We start from the raw sequence: 20,630 nt of genomic DNA on the forward strand, positions 1-20,630 counted from the left end.
TATAAAAGGTTATTATAATTTAAAAGTATAGAAAACACTAATAGTTAGCTCAAAACCAAAGTATTATTCTTAAATTCTAGACTAGCCAATTAATCTAATTGACTAGTCAAATGGGATAGCTTAATATTCTAATAGAGTCTAGTGTTGAATACTACTTTTTAAGATCAATTCGCCCCCCATCAATTGTTCTATGTTCAAAGTCAAATAGTTATCTTCGTGGAGCATGCTAATGTACCAAAAGTAGACAAATTCCTTTTTCACTTTGCTCTAGAGTATCTGTCTTACCTACTAGAATTACTTCGCTATCATGGTCATCACCAATTATCACAAATGGTGGATATAAATTCGATGTGATTTTTATTGATGACCAACTCTCTAGATATTCTTGGCTTTTTCTTCTTAAGCAAAAGTTTGTAATCTCCGCCTTGAGTATTTAATCTAATGCATTTGAGTTCTTTCTTAAAAGAAATGGCATTGTACATAAAGTCACTTTCCTCGATATACTTCAACAAAATATAGGATTCGATAGAATTAAACATTGTCATATTATTGAGACAGGTTTATCATTGTTAGTAATCTAGACTTTCATCATATTATGGATTGATACCCTACTTACCTTGGTATATCTCATTAATCTCCTACCAGGTGCCTCGCTCAAATTTGCTAATCCGTATACTTAATTAGTTGTTTAAAGCATCTCCAAATTACTCTATCCTCAAAATCTTTGGACGTGCATATTATCCTCTCGAATGTCTTTAGACCAAAAATAAGCTTGAATTTCCCAGCAGGAAATGCATATTATTGGTTATGCTCACAATAGAAAAGGTTGACAATGTCTCGACTTCACTAATCAGCAAATCTACATTTTAAGAGGTGTGGTCTTCGATGAGAGTTTGTTTCCAGCATTGCATCGAAGCTCTTCTTCATCATCTAATGTTGGAGTTGGCTTGCATCAAGTATGTCTTTCACTTTTCCTTCCTTTCATCATTTACATCCAACTATACCTAACATTGCTGTACCATCTTAGTCTCCGCTGCAGTCCACCCATATTCATGATCAACCACAAGACTATCAGTTTATGCCTTCACCTTGTTTGAGCTTTCAAAGGCATGAAGTCCCTCCTGACTACTCTAATACTTCAACTAACCAATCAGAACCTCCTACAAAATCCCCTACCAACTAGCATGGAAGTGATCACAAATTGGGCACTTGAAGATGAAAAAGATTTAGTGATTACCAAAGTTTTTATGCCACAAAGCATCCTATGAAAGCCTTCAATGCTACCATACATCCTCTTAAGCCTACATGTTACTCCAAAGCTATTATTCACCCTCAATGGCGAACTGCAATGGGTAGGTAGTTTGAAATATGCATGACAAATGGAACTTGGCCTTTATGTCCACAAACTCCTAACAATAATATTCGAACTAAGTGGGTCTTTAAACTTAAAACTAGAGTTGATGTCTCTATTGATAGACACAATATGAGACTTGTCGCTAAGATTTTTACCGACAAGAAAACAACGTTTATCAAACTTGTGCTATCTTTTGCAGTACGTTATAACTAGCCCTTATGACAATTAGATGTCTATAATGCGTTTTTGCATGGGACTTTGACTTAGGAGGTGTTTATGCAACAATCCTAATGTTTCATTGATCCCTCCAAGCTTGACTATGTATGAAAACTTTACAAAGCAATTTACGGTTTGAAACAAGCTCCTCGCGCTTGATTTCAATGACTTCCCCATGTACTCATGGATTGTGCTTTATTGGCTCTTTGGTGGACTCTTTAGTATTTGCTTTCCATCAACATCTTATACATCTCTTTGTATTAGTTTATGTTGATAACATTATTGTGACAGGAACTCATCTACCAATTATTTCTAAGCTCATTGATAACCTCAAGCATAAGTTTGCATTGAAGGACCGCGGTTCTATTCCTACGTCGGCATTCAAGTATCTCAGACAGCAACTAGAATCCCTCTTAATCAAACAAAGTACCTCTTGGATCTTTTAGAGCGCACGAAAATGCTAGGATGAAAGCGCTACAACTCCCATTGTATTTCTAGCAGCAAGTTATCTCAGCACCTCAGGTGATCCTCTTCAATACATGACTGTATACAGGCAGCTAGTTAGTGCACTCCCAAGTATTTCGCACTTACATGACCAAAAAATGATTATTCAGTCAATCCCTACACTCTCCTACAACTACTCACATGATTATAGCTAAACAGGTGCTAAGGGTACCTTTAATCATGGTCTCTTCTACACTAAAAGATTGTTCAACAACAAATTTGCTATTAAAAAAAAATAGGATTCTAACAAATTTCATTGTGATCAAAATTAAAATAGAATATAATATAAATAAGGGCACACACTCCTGAGTTTCTAATATCACCACAAGATACAAGCCTTGCATTTTTTTCATACAAAGACATGTAAACCGATGATGAGATTGGCAACTCATTATTACATCCAAATGGAAAACCCCTAATTAAGGATTTGAAACTTAAAAATTTTACATCTTTGAAAAGAAAATTAAAGAAAACATGAGAAAGGGTTTTGGGTTTCTAGGCATTTAAGAGCCTAGAACCCTCACCTTTATTGTTGATAAAGTCCTCCTTCAACCTCTTTCTCCTTCTCCTTCTTTAATTTGCCTTCAATTAGATCCTTAAGAATGTATTTAGTGTGCTTTACAAAAATATGAGAGTATTGGATTTTTGGTCTCTCCTCCAAAGGCTTTTAAGGTTAGCCTTTATGGTACATTTATAGTTGGTCATAAATTATAGTTATTGAGTTGTTTATGAGAAGTAATTATGAGAGGAGTATGGGTAGTTATAATCATAGGTAGTTATTACTATTTTAAAATCTATGTTAATATAGGTTTATTTTAGTAGAGAACAAGGTTAATTATATATGTGAAGTTAATGAGAATTTTAGATAGTTATATGGAAATGGAAAGTTGAATCATTTTGTGGAGGTAGAGGAGAGAAAATAGGAAGTTAAAAGAAGGTTAGTTCTAGAAAAGTGAAAGGTGGAGAAAAATAGGAAGTTAAATGACTTAGTCATAAGAGAGTGAAAGTGGAGATATATATAAAGTAAAAATGAAGTTACAAAGTAATTATAGGAGAATAAAAGCCGGAGAAATATAGAAAGTTAAATGACTTAGTTATAGGAGAGTAAAAGGTGGATACATATAGAAAGTTAAATATCCTAGTCATAGGAAAGTAAAAAAGTAGAGAGATCTAGAAAGTAAAATGACTTAGTCATGGGAAAGTGAAAGGGGAAAGATATATGAAGTAAAAATAAAGTTACTAAGTAGTTATAGGAGAGTAAAAGGTGGAGAGATATAGGAAGTTACAAAGTAATTATAGAAGAGTAAAATGTGAACAGATATAGGAAGTTAAATGACTTAGTTATAAGAGAGTGAAAGGTGGAGAGAGATATGAAACTAAAAGAAAGTTATGAAGTAGTTATATAAGAGCAAAAGGTGGAAAAAAATAATAGCTTAAATGAATTAGTCATAGGATAGTGAGATGTGAAGAAAATAGGGAGTTATGAAGTATTAATAATATAATTTTGATATGTGGATCAATCATATACTTCCATGTGGATAAAGGAAACATAAATTTAATCAGATTAGATATTGATTCAACTAATATAGGTGGCACAATAATAAGTGATATGATTCAGACTTCACCGATGTCGTCTCGAGCATGGATACACTTTAGGGGTGTCTTTATCTCTTGTTTTAGTGTTTAATTCTTAAAAAAATAAGTTTTCTATATGTTGCATTCGAACGCAGGTAGAGTGCATTTGAACGTGGTTGTGAGCGCCTACATCACGTTCGCACATCTAGAGAGTGTGAATTGTGCGTTCGAACGCGCCTATGTTTGAATGTGCCTGTTCTTGAATGCACCTGTGTTTGAACGCGCCTGCGAACGCAGGTGGAGTGCATTCGAACGCGGTTGTGAACGCCTGCATCATGTTCGCACATCCAGAGAGTGTGAATTGTGCGTTCGAACGCGCCTGCATTTAAACGCGCCTACGAACGCCTTCGTTCGAACGCGCCTGCGAACGCCTTCGTTCGAACGCGCCTGCGAACGCCTGCATCGCATTCACAAATCCAGAGAAGTGAGAAATAAGTGCGTTTGAACGCGATCGGGCGCGTTCGAACGCGGTCGACGAAAATGCACTATTTAGGGTTAATTTTGAATTGTTGGTTAGCCTCTAAAGGTGTGGATGGCAACCATGGAGTCATTATTGATGAATTAAGTTTTTGCCTTGCCTCCTTCATCTTCTTCGCTCCCGTTCTTTCGATCCCTGGCGACACCGCTTCTAGTCTCCTTCGACCGGCCAATCACCCTAGTCCCTTAGGGGTGGCTCTCTCATCCCCCTTCTTCTAATCTATCCAGCACTTGCCCTTACCCTTCCATCAACTATAACCCTTCCACCACCACTTTTCACCGGTGCCACTCCATTAACGCCGGTCCACCACCAACCACCATCATCTAGGATCTCGTGCCTCCATCCACGGATCCTGATTAGACCCCCTGACGTTTGTCCATTAATCGGACGATATCTCGAGATCCCTACTTCCAATTTGCCTAAAACTTGATTTGTTGGAAAGCTCTTTTCTGGAGCTATACCATATCAAAATTTCACGTTAATCCGATCGTGGCATTTTTTTGGGATCTATTTACAAAGTTACGTGTCAAATCTAGTCCAAATCTGAAAATCAAAAGAGATCGAACCTTGTCCTAAAAGGGAAGATCGTATCAATAAGTTGCCACATAGCATGAAATGTATTATGATGAAATATGTTTACTTATATGAGATTTTTTTATAATTTAAACTCACTTTTATTAGCTCATAGAGCTAAGCATATTAAATTTTATATATAAAAAAAACAAGAATATACTCATATTGTGCTCTTAATGGATAAATATATAAATATGTCAATAGTAAAATGTAATCCAATAATCATCTAATTTGATAACTTAGGTCAAGAATGATATTTGACAGCATTATACATCTTCTAGAAAAATGCCAAATCAGATTCCAAAAAACTACCCCAAAGTTGGATGAAATTTTGAAAATATCCCGAAGGTATATAAAAAATATATTATGTATTATTCTAAACACAAATTCAAATAATATAGTGTGGAACCCATGGTCTGGCTCATGTCATGCCTGGCTACATGCAAGTTCCGCTTAGTCAACTAATGCAGGCCACAGGGTTGTTCTACTAGCCATCCTCAGGCTCGTACTTGGTCTCAAGATCATGCTCATGGGCCACAAACTAGTTCACATGAGGTGGTCGAATTGGTCTGTAGAAAATTTAGCTTGCCTTAAGATTCGTGCACTTCAAAACTCCACGAAAATACTCTAACCTAACCCTAGTTCTGAATTTAGAATTTGGCCTAGGGGTGTCACCACAAGTTGCATGGGAGGTGGTAGCGATTAGGTTCGGTCGTGGGTCACTGATAGTCAACCTCATGTTAGTCCTCGCGGTGGTGGAAAGCTAGCATGCAGTAGTGGAGGGAGATTATTCTCCATAGGCTGGGCTAGGTGCACGGGCCACCATGACACACCTCCGATCGTCCCCGCAAGCCCTAGTGGTTGTGGCTGGTACCTCTAGCCCCACTATAGTAGAGCTACGGTGGTGGGATGAATGATGGGTGATTTTCAGCAAGGTAAAACTAGGTGAAGACTATAGTATAGAAATGCATCGCTCCTAGCCATTTGGCATTCATTGATGGTTGCATAGTCCACCAAGGGCTTATAGTTGGCTAGTGAAAGCCAACTGTGGTCGCCAGTGGTCACTGGAATGTTAGCCCTAGTATGTCGACAAAGCTTAGCTTTGGTGTAATAGAAATAGCCACCATGGGTGTTTAGTCACCGATCTCCTACGATTGTCGCCGGCGTAGCTTGAGTGCAAGGTTTTGGAAAGGACCTAACATGGTAGTTGCAAATGAGGTGGCTTGGATCATCGTCGGTGGAAAACTAAGGATTTGAGCCCTAGCTTCCACCACGGCAAAGAAAGACAACGTTGGCCCCTACCTAGGCGACTTCTCTAGCACTATAGTCATGGCTGGAAAGGTCTGTAGGGTTGGAGGAACCTCCACAATGCTAGAGGAGAAGTTGTGGCTGCGATTTGCGCCAGCACCTCCCCTCCCTCACAAGTTGTAGTTTCTTGCCGTGGGAGGGATGGTTCCACCATGGACAGTTGGCGCGATTGGTTGTGCTGGGCTAGAAGAGCTACCGTCAAGGCTTGGACCACATTTTCGATCCTCTTGGAGTTCTCCATGGTGGATCCAACACCCTCCCTCGATGATTCTATCAACAAGTCCACGGACTTTACCAATGACTTCGCCCACGTGGATGGTTCATCAACGATGATGGCTGAAGGCGCCGAGGAAACTTCCACAAGGATTAAGATGAGTCATTGATCCTCCATAGATGTTCCTTCCTCATTCGTCTTCTTCGATCTTGTGCTAACCATCGGCCAAGCAATTCTAGCTCTAATACTACTATTACGAATCAGATCTAGATCAATTTGCTCATAAGAAAATTCTAATATTTTTATGAGTGGCTTCACAAGTTAGGGATCTTTTGGCTTTAATTTTATATGAATATAAGATCGAGAAGAAAATATATAATAAATAGTGGAGGAAGGTCACAACAGGACAAACAGATTGGCAATAATTTGACGCTGAGGAGGATAATCAAGGGTGGTAGTGGGTGGCCATAAGATATGGTAGCTTATGGAGGAAGATGATGGTCAGAATTTAGAAGCTTGGAAGGGATCTATGGTTAAAATCTACTTCTACGAAGATAAAGATAATCTAATAGCTACAATAAAATAGTAAATGCTCAAATAGAAAATAGTTAAATCTGATATTCATTCCACCATGAAAATTAGCCCATGACCTCTCATATTTATAGGAGTGGAATCATAACGAGCCGAATCCAGTTTGACATACTGGGCTTACAATCGCTTTATTTAAAATTTAAAGCAATAAGCAAATCTAACTAAGTAATTCAACTCGACTTGACTGGCTTGACTCTCATGTTCAAATCATAATAATTAACTGTGAGTCATTGGGGTCAGCCTCTAAATAAATATGTGGAGAGCGGGCATGTTTAGGGTATTGAAGAATATTGGTCATTTTCTACATTCTTCTACCTTGCGTCTCCTTTCGTCTCTCGATCTCCCCCTCTTGTTCTCTCAAGCTAGGCCATCGTCCTCTCTAAGATCGTCGTCCCTTCTTCCTTTCTTCAACATCTATACCACCCTAGTTCCGCAGGGTCGGCCTTCTCCTTCCTATTCCCTTCTAAATCATGTATCTACCCATTCTCTCATCACCAGTAACCAGAGATTTCGCCCTGCTACAGCGTGGTGGGAAGATGGAGTCAGTCTCAGAAAGAATTATATACTCCCACGGGTCGGAAGGCGAATGAAAAATGTCCGCTAACGCCCACGGGATAAGATCTTTTTGAGACCAGCAACGAATGTCTTGTATAAAAGAACAAAAGGGCTTACAGCGCTCTGGGAAAGAAAGGTGGAGCTTTCTCCACTTTTGTCGTTTTAGTGACTCAATTGGCTTCCCTCAGCTTAGACTGGTGTCGCCACCTCTCCTAGGACCAGAATGATTATCCCTGCCCGACCCTTCTATCTCTACCTTCTAGATCTCATCATCCCTACCATTACCACCACCACTCACAAAAAATATACACCCCTAAAGCAAATTCATATCTATTGGCATTAGAGCCACTATTCCTCAAATTAATGCCTCCACTAGATCTATAGTGGCTCATCAACATGGAGAGACTTTCATGGCTGCGTATCTCCACCTAGAACATGGGACGAGGCTGTCATCACCACTAATCTCACTGACATGGCAGGTAAAAATCCCACCGGTTGTCAAACCATTAAGACGGAATATGGTAACCATGCTTGTCATGATGCAAGGGACGATGCTGGACATCCATGATAGCCTTGCAAATCTATTTCAAAGGCACCATAACACCTCCAACTCTACAAAATGGTAAAGATCTAGAGGGGACTAAAGACCCACCTCTTAGAAGCCCAATCTTGCCCACACCCATACTAAGAATGACTAGTGTGGTGCCGGCACCCAACTAATATCGAGCACCGGTGATTCCTTGCTTTGAAGAAGATAATCCTTGGGCAGAGCTTGAAGAACAAGCACCTCGATGGCCTCTACTTTGGGCTGTTGGTGACGATTAACAAAAGCGTAGAGCGAACCCTCAAGAGGAAGAGGAGACAGAGATCCAAGCAGGAACCATGTAGTTGAACTTTTTAAAGTTTAGCAGGAGATCCACTCGACTAGATTTACCACACTAAATAGTTCTTTTTGTACTAGCACACCCCTGAGGCTCAAAGGTCCTCTTAGTTTCATTCCATGTGGAGGAGATAGCCATACGGTGGTGCTAAGTGATGAAGTGAACTCGACCTTCTAATCTTGAGACGAGTTTGTAGAGACAATACGCATTTAATTTGGACCATTTGACTATGAATACTTCTAAGTTGTGCTCACCAAGTTGACTCAAAAGATCACGATGAGAGTATATGAAGAGGAGTTTGAGTGTATTTATAAACGCCAGTTTTTCAAGGAAAATAAAATTGTTCAAATTTTTTTATAGAAATAATTATCAAATATTAACCTCAATATTAACAGAAAAATTAAGCTCATAATCTATGTCGAGTCGGATAGGATCTAGCTATTACGCTATAATTGTGGCTTTGACCATTATTATTTACATTACTATGATTTTGATGTCATAACATGACCTCTTCCCTATATAACAGCTAGCCATTGAAATGCTCAACTGTGCTTGTTACCACGCCATTTAAATTAAGTACACCAATACAAACTTGATCAAAGGAATCCTTCTCTCTTTTTCATTCAAATTAGAGAAAGAAGGCTTCAGGGAGAAATCAATGATCTTCTTGCTATAGTGAAGGCAATAACTTTATAATTTTTTTAAAAGTTTTAATTTATTTTTCAGTTTGATTGGTTTCTTCTAATGTAGAAATCTTCCTTCAAATCCTGCGTCAAAATCCTCCAGTTTGAAATTTGATCTAACTAATCTTTTTCTAGACCAAAAGTTCTGACTCAGCGGTAGAAAAGAGCACAAATTAGGCTCGAATTAACCTCACGACCTCCCTGATAAGCAGCACATCTTGGCTCATTATTGGATTAGTTTGAACTTATTTTAAAAGGATGAAGAATTCTATTGTGTATAGTTTTAAAGAATTTAATATATTATATAATAAGAAGAGTAACACCAAAAGGAATTAAATTTTACTACACCAAGACTCTTATTCCACAAATTAGCCAAAACTGTTGTAGTACTTAGTTGGTGCATATATATATAATAGCTCGCAAGTCTAATAAAAAGCATTTATTTTTCAAAAGAAAAAGGAAGAATTTGTTTGTAAAAAAAAGATAAACTTTTTAATTAAGGGCACTTTGGTCGACCAACACGGTTGGTCATTTGGTCGTAGCAAGGGCACATATGACGCGTATCCTGGCCAGTTCCAGGAGGCACACAGTTGCATTTACTGCAACATATCCCGCACAGCTTCTTGCACATCTTGTTCTTCCAGTTTTTGCTGCACCGCACCTCACACGATGCTCCGCAATCTAGATTCATATATAATTATGAATCAATTAAGAACCAAATTACCTCATAATTAGTTAGTTGATTAATTAACTTGTTTGGTTCTGATTTAAACTTGAGGAGAAGATTGATGTTTAGACTCACTTATTTTTGGAGCCTCAAGCAGAGATCTTCCATGGCTCATCATCACCTACAAAAGTAAAATATATCAAGAAAGAAAAGATTTAAAAGCAAAACGGAGTCGATATAAAAATAGTGATCCACAACCAAAAAGTGTTAAGCATCACAGTGTGCCAGAATATCCCCCCTTCTTTTTATACTTCATTTTGTAACATAAGAGTTACTAAATACTGAAGTAAGAATAGTAAAAGAGGAGGTTTCATCATTTGGTCTGGTAAAGCCATCTACACTCCCTACTGTAGCAGATCTTGTTTTGTTAGAAGGGCTTAAGGTGCTCCCTAAGTTGGTGGGTTCTCCCTTTTTTGTGACTCTCTCACGTTGGTTAAAATTGTGAACAGTCTAAGCAGCGCTACTGATTGAACCATTGATGTTATTGTCTCTAATAATGCATTTTGTTGATGTCACTCTTTCTGTTGATCAATGTTTTTGTAGGGATCAATATTGCACTTTAAATTTTAAGTGATATCATGTGTTTATGAACCCTTTCAAAACAAAAAATAAAAAACCAAAAGTAGTAGAAGAAGAGGAGGCCGTCACTACACTGTAGCAGTCAAATCTTATTAATCCATGATAGAGATTGTCGATTTAATCTCTACGCTGAATATAGGAGGGCGAGAGTGCTATAAATAAATGTTTTAGGTCTCTATATAGCATGTATGCTTTTGACGCAGTTTGACTCATTTCTTGTAAAGATTGATTTAGATGTACAACTTATCTAACTAGTTAAACTTACGATTAACCAAACGGTCAATATAATATAAAGAAAAAGGAACAATAGAAGACGAAAACAGACGAAGATCTGAAACATATATGACTGCCTATGGAACTCCTAGAAATGAAATCAACTATACATGACAGCACTAAGCTCACCAAATGGTCATTATCAACAGTGCTGGAATCAACCAGCTGAACTGCAAGCATGAAGAGGAAAAGGAGAGCAACGAAGCACTTGCAGAAAGCCATGGAGACAGCTAAAGATATCAAAATATAAGCGCACTGAACTGCACTCTTTCTTGTTCTCGGGATGGTGGAGGCCTTCTCAATATATAGAGGGGAAGAATGGGAGATAGAATACTAGGATTAATCTATAATGCAACACGATGTAAAATTATACTACTAACACAGCTAAGCACACAGCTACTTGCCTCTCTTGACTTTATTTGACCCAAATTAATAGTTTTACTCAATTGGATTCATATTATAGGGATAATTACACCTGACATATTGACTCCTTTTAACTATAAAATTATCCGAAATGTCTCCTACTGTTAATTATCCATTTAAAATTCTCTAATAGAATAAACCCTCTATGTGACATTTTACTCTTATTTTAGAAGTACATTGAGTATAAAATAGTTATTTATGTTTTTTCGCTTATACTGCTAAGAGATGAGAGATTTTCTATAATTTAGAAAGTTAATATATACAAAAAAAAATATGGATATGAAAAAAAAAAGTATATTATATTTATATTGATCAATTGTACCATAACTTGCTGTCTTGCATATTATAGTTATAGCTGGGTTGATGAGTTGGATTAAATTGGAAGATTTTAACTGCACCGAAAGGAGCTGAATGGGATCACATGGAGTGTCGAACAAAAGGAACACAAAGCCTTTATATGTGTCAGAATAATATCAATTTACAATGGATTTTTAAATATAGAGAGAATTTATCCTGTTGCGAAAATATCCTGGATCATATTTAACCTGTTGCGAAAATAACAAATAAGAATAACTCCTAGTAATACTATAGCAGTACATTCTTCATAAAGAAAACTAATGGAGAAGTGTTTTAGATAACGATTTAGACAGTTAAGAAAGAAAAATAAGGGTGAGAAAAAAAATAAAAGGGTTGAAATAGAAATTTCCCAAAGTTAAATAAAGAAGTTACCATTTGCAGACTGCACTGAAGTTTAAGCTTTGAAAATAAAAATTCTAAGCTCGTGAATCAATGTTTCTTGTTTTTATCGTCACTTACAAATTCCATTCATGTGATTGAGGGGTGGGTGCGAGGAAGTTGCATCATTGATAATTATTATTGACTTGATGTTGTTGATTTATAATTTTTTTTAAATGATTTAGGAAACTTCCAACTCACTTCACTCGCCTGGGCTAATTATATTTCTTTTTCTTTTTCTACTCGCACAGATATATAAGTAGTTTAAACAACTATTTATGATTTGAGCCTGATAAAAATAAATAAAAATTTATTTAAAAGTTAAGTTATCATGTCGGACACTTTACTTAGTTCGCTCGAGTTCTAATAACTGTATATAAAACAACAATAGGTCAGGGGTTGCAACGTGCAAGTGTAATTAATTCTCTTATCATAAGAAGTTGTGTAATAAAAGATTATGACTTCAAATCCTCTTGTAGATATTGGGTTAATATTTAGTAGATATTTTACTAAAATACTATACTTATATAGATTGAGCTCATTTTGATATGTTTATTAGGATGATTAGTGTTACAAACCGATTATGGTCGACTCGCAATAAGTGGGTCTTGGTGCTAGATAGAGGTGGCTACGATGGTGATAACGGTGGAAGATGGCGACCACAGTGGAGAGAGAGAATATGGGGGAGCGATGGTGGATATGAAGCGTGATTAATTTACTTCTAATCTTATATTACAATTAATATATTTCTACTTCTAAGATTACTCTTTCTTTTATCCTAAGATAGTCTAAGAATAAAATATTACTCTCAATGCTCAGATGATTAAACAAAAAAAAAACTCATCTCTCTTATACATAAAAGTCAACTATAATGAGTGCTACTAAGGCTAGCCCAAAAGGATTACACGACTTGAACTATGATTTACATTAAACACTTCCGTTACTTAATTAGGACTTATATTAAAAGCCGACATGACTTAACTAAAACTTGCCTAAAATATATATTTATATAAAAGCTAAACGTGAATAAGGATAAACATAGCAAAATGATAAATATGATTAACTAAAAGATAAATAGATTCAATCCATCGAGCCTAATATTCACATAAGATGATCCGATCAAACTTTGATCACATCACTCTACTATGCTTCCGACCACCTTGTTCTTAAGATATCTGTAATAGTTGCCAACCTTCTTGTCACTTTTGAACTGCATGTCCTCAATCTCCATGTGGTCCTATCTACCACGTGAAAGGATATGCGTCACGTGTGCCCTTGTTACGACCAAAACTAACCGTGTCGCATCGGTCACCAAAGTGCCCTTTATTAGAATTTTTTTCACTTTTCTAATTATTTTTTCTTTTACTTTTGAATAATAAGTGCCCTTAATTAGACTTGCGAGTTATTATACACACACGCAGCAACTATAAAAGTATTATGGCAGTTTTGGCTAATTTGTGGAATAAGAGTCTTGGTGTAGTAAATTTAATTCCTTTTGGTGTTACTTTTCTTATTATATAATAGATTAAATTCAGGAAAACTATACTTAATAGAATACTCATTTTATTATTCAAAATTAGATTAAAGCTACACATTGGCAGGGGAAAACATATAATTCTTCTTCCTTTAAAATAAGTTAAAACTAATCCAATAATCATCAGTAAAATTGGCCAAGAAATGCTGCTTATCAACGACGTCGTGAGGTCAATTCAAGCCCAATTCATGTTCTTTTCTACCGCTGTAGTACTTAGCTGGTGCATTCATATATAATAACTCGCAAGTCTAATAAAGGGCATATATATAGTTATTGCCTTCACCATTGAAAGTAGACTACTGGTTTCTCCTTGACAAGTTGAAGCCTTCCCTTCTTTCTCTAATTTAAATGAAAAAGGAGAAAAAGGATTCCAATGGTCAGGTTTGTTTTGGCATAGTTATTTTAAATGGCGTGGTACAAGCGCAGTCAAGTTTTTTTTTTCTTAAAAATAATGAGCTATTAAGAACAGGTATGAATATTAAGAGTGACAGCAAGGGGTTTTAGCCCCCGAAGCATCAAAGAAAATGATACAATTTAAATCAGGGGTAAATAAAGGAGGATCATTCCCTTAATCTAAAAAGATAGATGATCTACCAAAATGAGCAACACAATCTACTGTCCAATTATATTCTTGATAGGTATGTGAAAAACTAACATTGGTAAGGATAGCCAGTAACTAGGAGCATTCAAAAATAATATTTTGAAAACTCAAAGATGGCGAATTTGCACTGTTGATAGCTGCTATGACGGAAGATAAGTCTCCCTTGATGATGACCTTGTGCAAATGATGCGAGGCAACCAAGGAGAGACAAAAATAATGTGTCAAGGCTTCTATCTGTAGAGGAAACGAGGCCAAAACGGTTTTTGCAAATGAAATAATGATTTTGCTCTAGTTGGTTCTTTCAATGACTCCAACACCAATCAAGCATCTAATAGGTCAAATAATGCGAATCATGTTAGATTGGATCGTATCATGAGGATATTAAGCTCGATGGATTGAGCCTATTTATCTTTTAATTGATTCATGCTTATGGAAGCTCTTAAGACAAGTTTAGTTAAGTCATATAAGTCACTAAGGCAATTTTAATTAAGTCATGTAAGCCACTAAGATAAGTTTAATTAAGTTATGTAAGCTACTAAGACAAGTTCAATTAAGTCATGTAAGCCTCTGAGACAAGTCTTAGCTCGAATCGTATAAATATTTAGGGCTAAGATCGAGTATGACTCATTGTACCCGACCTCAATATATAAAGGGCTGGACTTTATTAATCTAAGCATCCAAGTATTAAGAATTAATTGAGTTTAGTTATTTTCTTATTTTCGCATTTACTAGCAGCTTAGTTAGTCCAATTAGTCTAATTAGTCTAATTTATTAGTAGCTTAATTAGTCTAATTTATACACATGACCTCTCTAATTTATAAGAGTAGAGTAATGGCGGGTTAGATCTAATTCACCCTATTAGGCTTATATCCGTTTTCATTTAAAATTAAAAATAAGAAATTTTTTACAAATCATACTCTATATTTTATCTATTTTATGATTCACATTTCGACTTTGAGAATTTTGTAACCCAACCCTTCCATTTTTCTATAATTTTTATTTAACACTCTAGATTAATATGAATAGTACTATCAAATGAATATTTATTATAATATACTAAATATTTTATAAAATATTTAAATTACCCCTATCTCCTTCATCCTCCCATTCTCTCCTATCTTTGCCATGAGATTGGTAGAAGAGGACGAGGGGGAAGAAGAAGACAAAGAGAAGGAGGAGGGAAGGTGATGATGGTGATGACCAAGGAAGGAAGTGGAAGTAGTGGGGGCCGAGGGAGGGGGGGAGGAGGAGATAAAGAAAGATAATAGAGAGGTTGAGAGGTGAGAGTATTTTAGTAATTTAGTTTAATGTCAGTTAGTCAAAATAACGTCAGAGTATTCAATGAAAATTATATAGAAACATTAGGGGTTGTGTTACAAAATCCTTAAAGATGGAGTGTGAATCATAAAATAAGTAAATGTATGATGTGATTTATAAAATTCTCAAAAAATAGTAAGCAAACATAATCGACTAGACTTGACTTTACAAGCTTGATCTACATAGATGGATCATAATAATCTATCATGCTTCCGACATCTTGTCCTCAAGTTGATTAGTAAAAATCCACCCAAAGCTAGGCTCGTATTGTGCTTGAGCTTCTAGCAAGTCCGTCTTAATTAGGTAACATGAGCCTATTAGGTCATTCCACTAGTTGTCATCAGGCTCATACTCAAGCGCCAAGTCACGCTCATAAGTTCTCAATTAGTTCATACGAGGTGATCGAGCCGGTTCATAAAAATTCAGCATAACTCAAGATACGTGCATTTCATCTCTCCCACCCAATAGCTCGAACCCTAACCCTAGGGCTAAAAATATTTTTTGACCTAGGGGCACTGCCATAAGTTGCTTGCACTGGCAGCAAGGCAAGGTTGCTAGCCGATGGCAGTCGACCTCTAGAAGGTCCTCGCAGTGGCAAGCGGTGGTGAAAGACAAAAATCAAGCTTGTGGGTCAATTTGCTGCAATGGCGGCCATGACATGTCATCGTCGAGTCCATAGGCCTCGGTGGCTATAGATGGGGCCCAGGTTCCCACTGTAGTTGAGCTACGATGATGTGGGTTGGCTTAGGTGATATCACCACGAGCACGACCGTCAGGTTCAGCTACACGACAAATGCTTGCGGCTACAGTGGCCACCACTGGATGGCAATTAGGCTAGAGAGGCCAGCCGTGGCCACCGGTGGTCACAAAAGAGTTGGACCGGAGGCCATGACCCGTGGTTTCACCGCTGATAGGAAACTTATGTTTCAGTCTTTATTTTCCACCATGGCTAAGGACGATGGCTTAAGAACAATTGCTGGCGATTGCTCTGGCATTGTTGCAATGATGGTCTAGGTTTGCAGGGGTCGAGGGTGCTCCACCACAGCTAGAGAAGGGGTTTTAGCCATGGGTTGGTCTCCTCCCCACCTCCCTAACAATTTGAAGATGGTGAACATGTGGACAGCAAATCGTGCTAGGCTAGGAGAGCTGCCGTCAAAGTTTGGATCGACTTTTCGGGCCTCATGGTGTTCTTCTTACCAGATCTTGTAGATTTCTCCATGGATTCGACTATTACTATCCCCCCCCCACACACGAGTGGTTCATCAATGGCAATGGCTAGTGGTGCCTTGGAAACCTCCACAATGATGGAGATGTGATCTTGATCCTTCATGGCTATGATCTCCTTTAGATATGCTTTGGATTGCATGTTCATCATCGATCGAGGAATGGTAGCTCTAATACTACTATTACGAATCGGATCTAAAACAATCCGCTTGTAGAAAAATTATAATATTTTTATGGGTGGTAGCTTGTGATTTAGAGATCTGTTAGCTTTAGTTTGACGTGATTTGGAGTTCGGAGCAATAAGATATGGCCAAAAGAGTGACGAAAGGTTAGAATCAGGCTATAACAAATTATCCGATGCTACGGCGATCGTCAAAGGGTGAAGGACGGCTATGAGATGGTTGACGTTGGCCATAAAGGTGGGTGGCTTATAGAGAGAGATGATAGCTAGGGTTTGGAACCCACTAAACTTGACTCGACTAACTCGACCCATGTGGATAGATCATGACACATTGAATTTTGCCTATGTTGATATGTATGATTATTGAGTGTCCTCATGCATCATATGTTGGAATTGTCATATTTGATAAAATTATAATATGTTTGTACATAGACAAATATGTTGTTGAGGATATATATATACATATACTTAGTTATGACATACGGTTAATTTTGCATTTATACACTCAGTTATAGCATATGGTTTATTTTGCATTTATATACTCATTCATGACATAATATTCTTTTCTAATTCATGTTATTCAGTACATAATTTACTTTCTATTTAGTATCATTAATTTGGGCCAAGGTAAAGTCTATTCACTAAGCTTTTAACTCATATCTCTTTTCTTTTTCTAATCTCCTAAATAAACATGAGGTACATTGATTTAAGATATTGTGAAGAGATATTTTAGAGCAAAGATGACATGAGCTAAATGTGGGATGGTATAAAAGATAGTTTATGTAGAGTTATATCGATATTGGATATATTTATACTCCATAGTGTTAGATAATTATTTGTATTACATATATGTTGGATTATATTTTATTTGTGTATCAGTTGTATATTAATGATTTATTGTGGCCTGTATGATTCCTGCTAGATTATATAGTGATCCAGCATGACTATTATAGATTTTGATATTAATATATTTATTTTGGTTGATAGTATGATTTATCTTTATAATGATTATCTTGAGTATAATTGTATTTTTGTGGGACGTGCAACGCCCTTGCCCGGCACGAGCACGTGCACGCCCATGCACCCACACAGCACGCGCGGTGCACGCGATAAGACAAGCGGGGCCCGTTACACACAGATACACCTATACTCAACATAATTCATCTCAGAGATCAATTATACTATTAACTAAATAAACCTGTTAACATATGAATGTCTAAGTCCACAACAATCATACTAGACAGCTACATAATCTAGCAAGGCCCACACAGGCCACGACAAACCATCAAGATATAACTACATGATTACACTATAATTTGACTTGTATTATATAAATCATCGTCTATACAATGGAGTATAAATATCAAATAATGGTACAACTCAATATCTGGATAAATTATCTTCTATACCATCTCACGTCTATAATTCACCTCATCTTTGCTCTAAAATATTTTCTTAAGATATCTCAAGTTGCTATCACATACCATAATATCTTGGTGGGGGGCTTAGAAAAGAAATAAAGAAAGTCATGAGCAAAATGCTTAGTGAATAGATCTTACCCTAAATCAGTGATGCCAAATAGAGAGTAAATCATGTACTAAATAATATGAATCAGAAAGAGCATCATGTCATGAATGAGTATATGAATGTGTCCTTAATAATAATATATAAATGAAAGGTAGATAACATGTCATAACTGATAAAAGTATATAATCTTCGACAATAAATAAATAAATCTCTATGTCATACTATCATTATAACTCTCTCTCAAATATGACATATGATGCATGTTGACCAAGACCATGCTATGATATCAAATGTAACTATATATGATAATAAAATCAAATGTATTTCTCAACAACTCAGTCATCAATGTCATCTCTGTATGTCATCATCATACTAGATCACTATGCATAGTCAACACTCGATACCCGATCTCAACATCCTATCCATAGGCTCAAAGCATACCCTGCCATGCGCTAAGGATATCTCAGTTATAATCATACCCTACCATACGCTAAGGGTATATCAAAATCCATTCAGATCAAATACCCCACTAATTAATAGAAATCACATGAGGGTAACTTGCCACACGCATGCCCTAGTGAACGGCAAATGTCTAATTGTCTGTTGCCTACGACTCAACTGACCTCGGACGTGGACCACGAGATATCGCATATCAGCGACCATAATCATTAATCCAAGCACCCTTAACCCTGACGCCTACTCGAGTATCCACATGTTTTTTCTATTAACTTTCTTATCAATGAGATTTATGTATTTCCTTTTAATATGATAGATCACGTGCATATATCTAGTACTATAACAAATCATGCATATCATGAATTTAGGCGGTAAGAAAGTTAAGAGAAAAATGATGCAATGTAGTCTCCAATCATATATCTAATGTATGTATATCCATGCTAGTCTATCATATGCATACTCATACTCAAGATCATCTCGATATAAAGTCATAACAGTATAATCATCTACAATCATCTCTATATGTCATCAGCATACTCATATCCCAAATCAGCCTAATCAAATGAATGATAAAATATGCTCAACTGAAATTATCCTTAAATAAAGTCATATAATCATGCTGGAGGTCAAAACATGCATATACATAATTATATAATATTTTCTAATTTAAGAAAGACGTCTAGAGGATAAGACTACTCATATCTAATCAGAAGACACAAACTGCATATCCCTTACGTCCGGTAACTGAGGGACAACTCGTCCTAACAAGATCCATGGGGTCTCACATAAGGGGTTTGAGATCTTGGCCACTGTGGCGACGACGGTAGCGGCGGTTCGGCGACAGTAACAATGAGAGAGAGAGAAAGAGAGTTTGAGAGAGATAGAGAGAGAGGAGAGAGAGAGGAGAGATCAAAATAGAGAGAGGTGGTGGGGGGAGAGGGCTTGGCAGTGGTTGCGACGGCAGTGGGGCCTGCCACACCAGTTGGCCTAGCCAGGTTGGTCAGGTTGGTAGCTAAGGCTTGTGGCGCCCTCAACGCACGCCAGTGCTACTGTGGCCGGCCACGTCATGCTACGAAATTTAAATTTGTTTTTATAGATAGGTTGTTACAAGCACCGTCCGTCCGTCTTATTGCATGCGTCGCACGTGCCGTGTGGGCGCATAGGCATGCATGTGCCCGTCGAGCAGGGGCGTTACATTGGCGACATGACGAGATCCGATGATGCTAGGTGGTAGACGACGGTGAGGGCTCAGTAGGTAGTGACGATAAGGGATGAAACTCTAGACGATGGTGAGGGTTGGCAGGCAGTGTTTGGCAGGTGGCATGCGGCAAACAGAGGCACCGTGATGTAGTAGATTGGGCAAAAATTTTCCTCCCTTTCTAGCTTTCGATAAGGTGACTAGAGATAGTGGAGTGGAGAGGGCGTGCTTGAGTGATTGGGTTAGAGTAGGTGTAGTTAGGGTTTTTTGATTATATGTATAAAATGAGTTGGTGGGTTGACCCAATCCAACTAGCATACTTAAACGGGTTAACCAGGTCAAAATAGGTAAGTAGTATAAACTCAAACATGACCTGATTATTAAATAGGTTAGGAGGGTTGACCCGTTTCATAACTTGAACTCAATTTAAAGCTAAGTTATCGTGTGGGGTTACCAAGTTAAGTCAAAATTTGCCACCCTTACATGCGTTGGTACCAAGTGACATAGTGAACCTAACCCTCATGAGCAATAGCAACAATCAAAGGCTTACCCCTACCCAAGTGAAGGAACGACATTCTAAAGGGTTATGCTCCTATTGCGATGAGTGGTATATGTCGAGGCATAAATGCATGAAGATTCCAACAACAATTACGTTGTTAGAAGAGGTGGATGAAGATGAGACGTAAACAAAGGACTAACAAAAGATATGATTTGATATCAAATTGGCTCCACCTTGCATTTGATGGTAGGGCTGCCTAAGCCACTCTAGATAGTGACTAACACATGGGAGATATTAAAGCTACCGGTAGCTCCACCAAAGGACCCTTCCATGATTACTTAGTTTGAGGACAAAGTGAAAGAAA

The 20,630-nt window shown here is 37.3% G+C and overlaps 1 protein-coding gene across 1 annotated transcript; it reads right to left on the minus strand.

The window, feature by feature from the left end:
• Positions 1-9,321: 9,321 nt before the first annotated feature.
• LOC140789481 (peamaclein-like) lies at positions 9,322-10,957 on the minus strand. The gene is made up of 3 exons (XM_073139195.1): positions 10,701-10,957; positions 9,795-9,840; positions 9,322-9,673 (listed from the first exon to the last, which is right to left on the minus strand). Exons 1-3 carry the CDS (start codon positions 10,791-10,793, stop codon positions 9,489-9,491), a joined length of 324 nt encoding a protein of 107 aa, XP_072995296.1. The 5' UTR covers positions 10,794-10,957; the 3' UTR covers positions 9,322-9,488.
• Between the last annotated feature and the right edge of the window lie 9,673 nt (positions 10,958-20,630).

The sequence above is a fragment of the Typha latifolia genome, chromosome 5, assembly GCF_019914945.1.
Source record: "Typha latifolia isolate L0001 chromosome 5, TyphaL0001v2, whole genome shotgun sequence".
NCBI classification, from domain to species: Eukaryota; Viridiplantae; Streptophyta; class Magnoliopsida; order Poales; family Typhaceae; genus Typha; species Typha latifolia.

Bases quoted from the DNA above. Each gene is read 5' to 3' on its own strand.
- LOC140789481 (XM_073139195.1), bottom strand. From the start codon at position 10,793: ATGGCTTTCTGCAAGTGCTTCGTTGCTCTCCTTTTCCTCTTCATGCTT. The intron at 9,841-10,700 runs GTGAGCTTAGTG...TTACTTTTGTAG, and splicing joins CTGTTGATAATGACCATTTG to GTGATGATGAGCCATGGAAG. The intron at 9,674-9,794 runs GTGAGTCTAAAC...ATATGAATCTAG, and splicing joins GCTTGAGGCTCCAAAAATAA to ATTGCGGAGCATCGTGTGAG.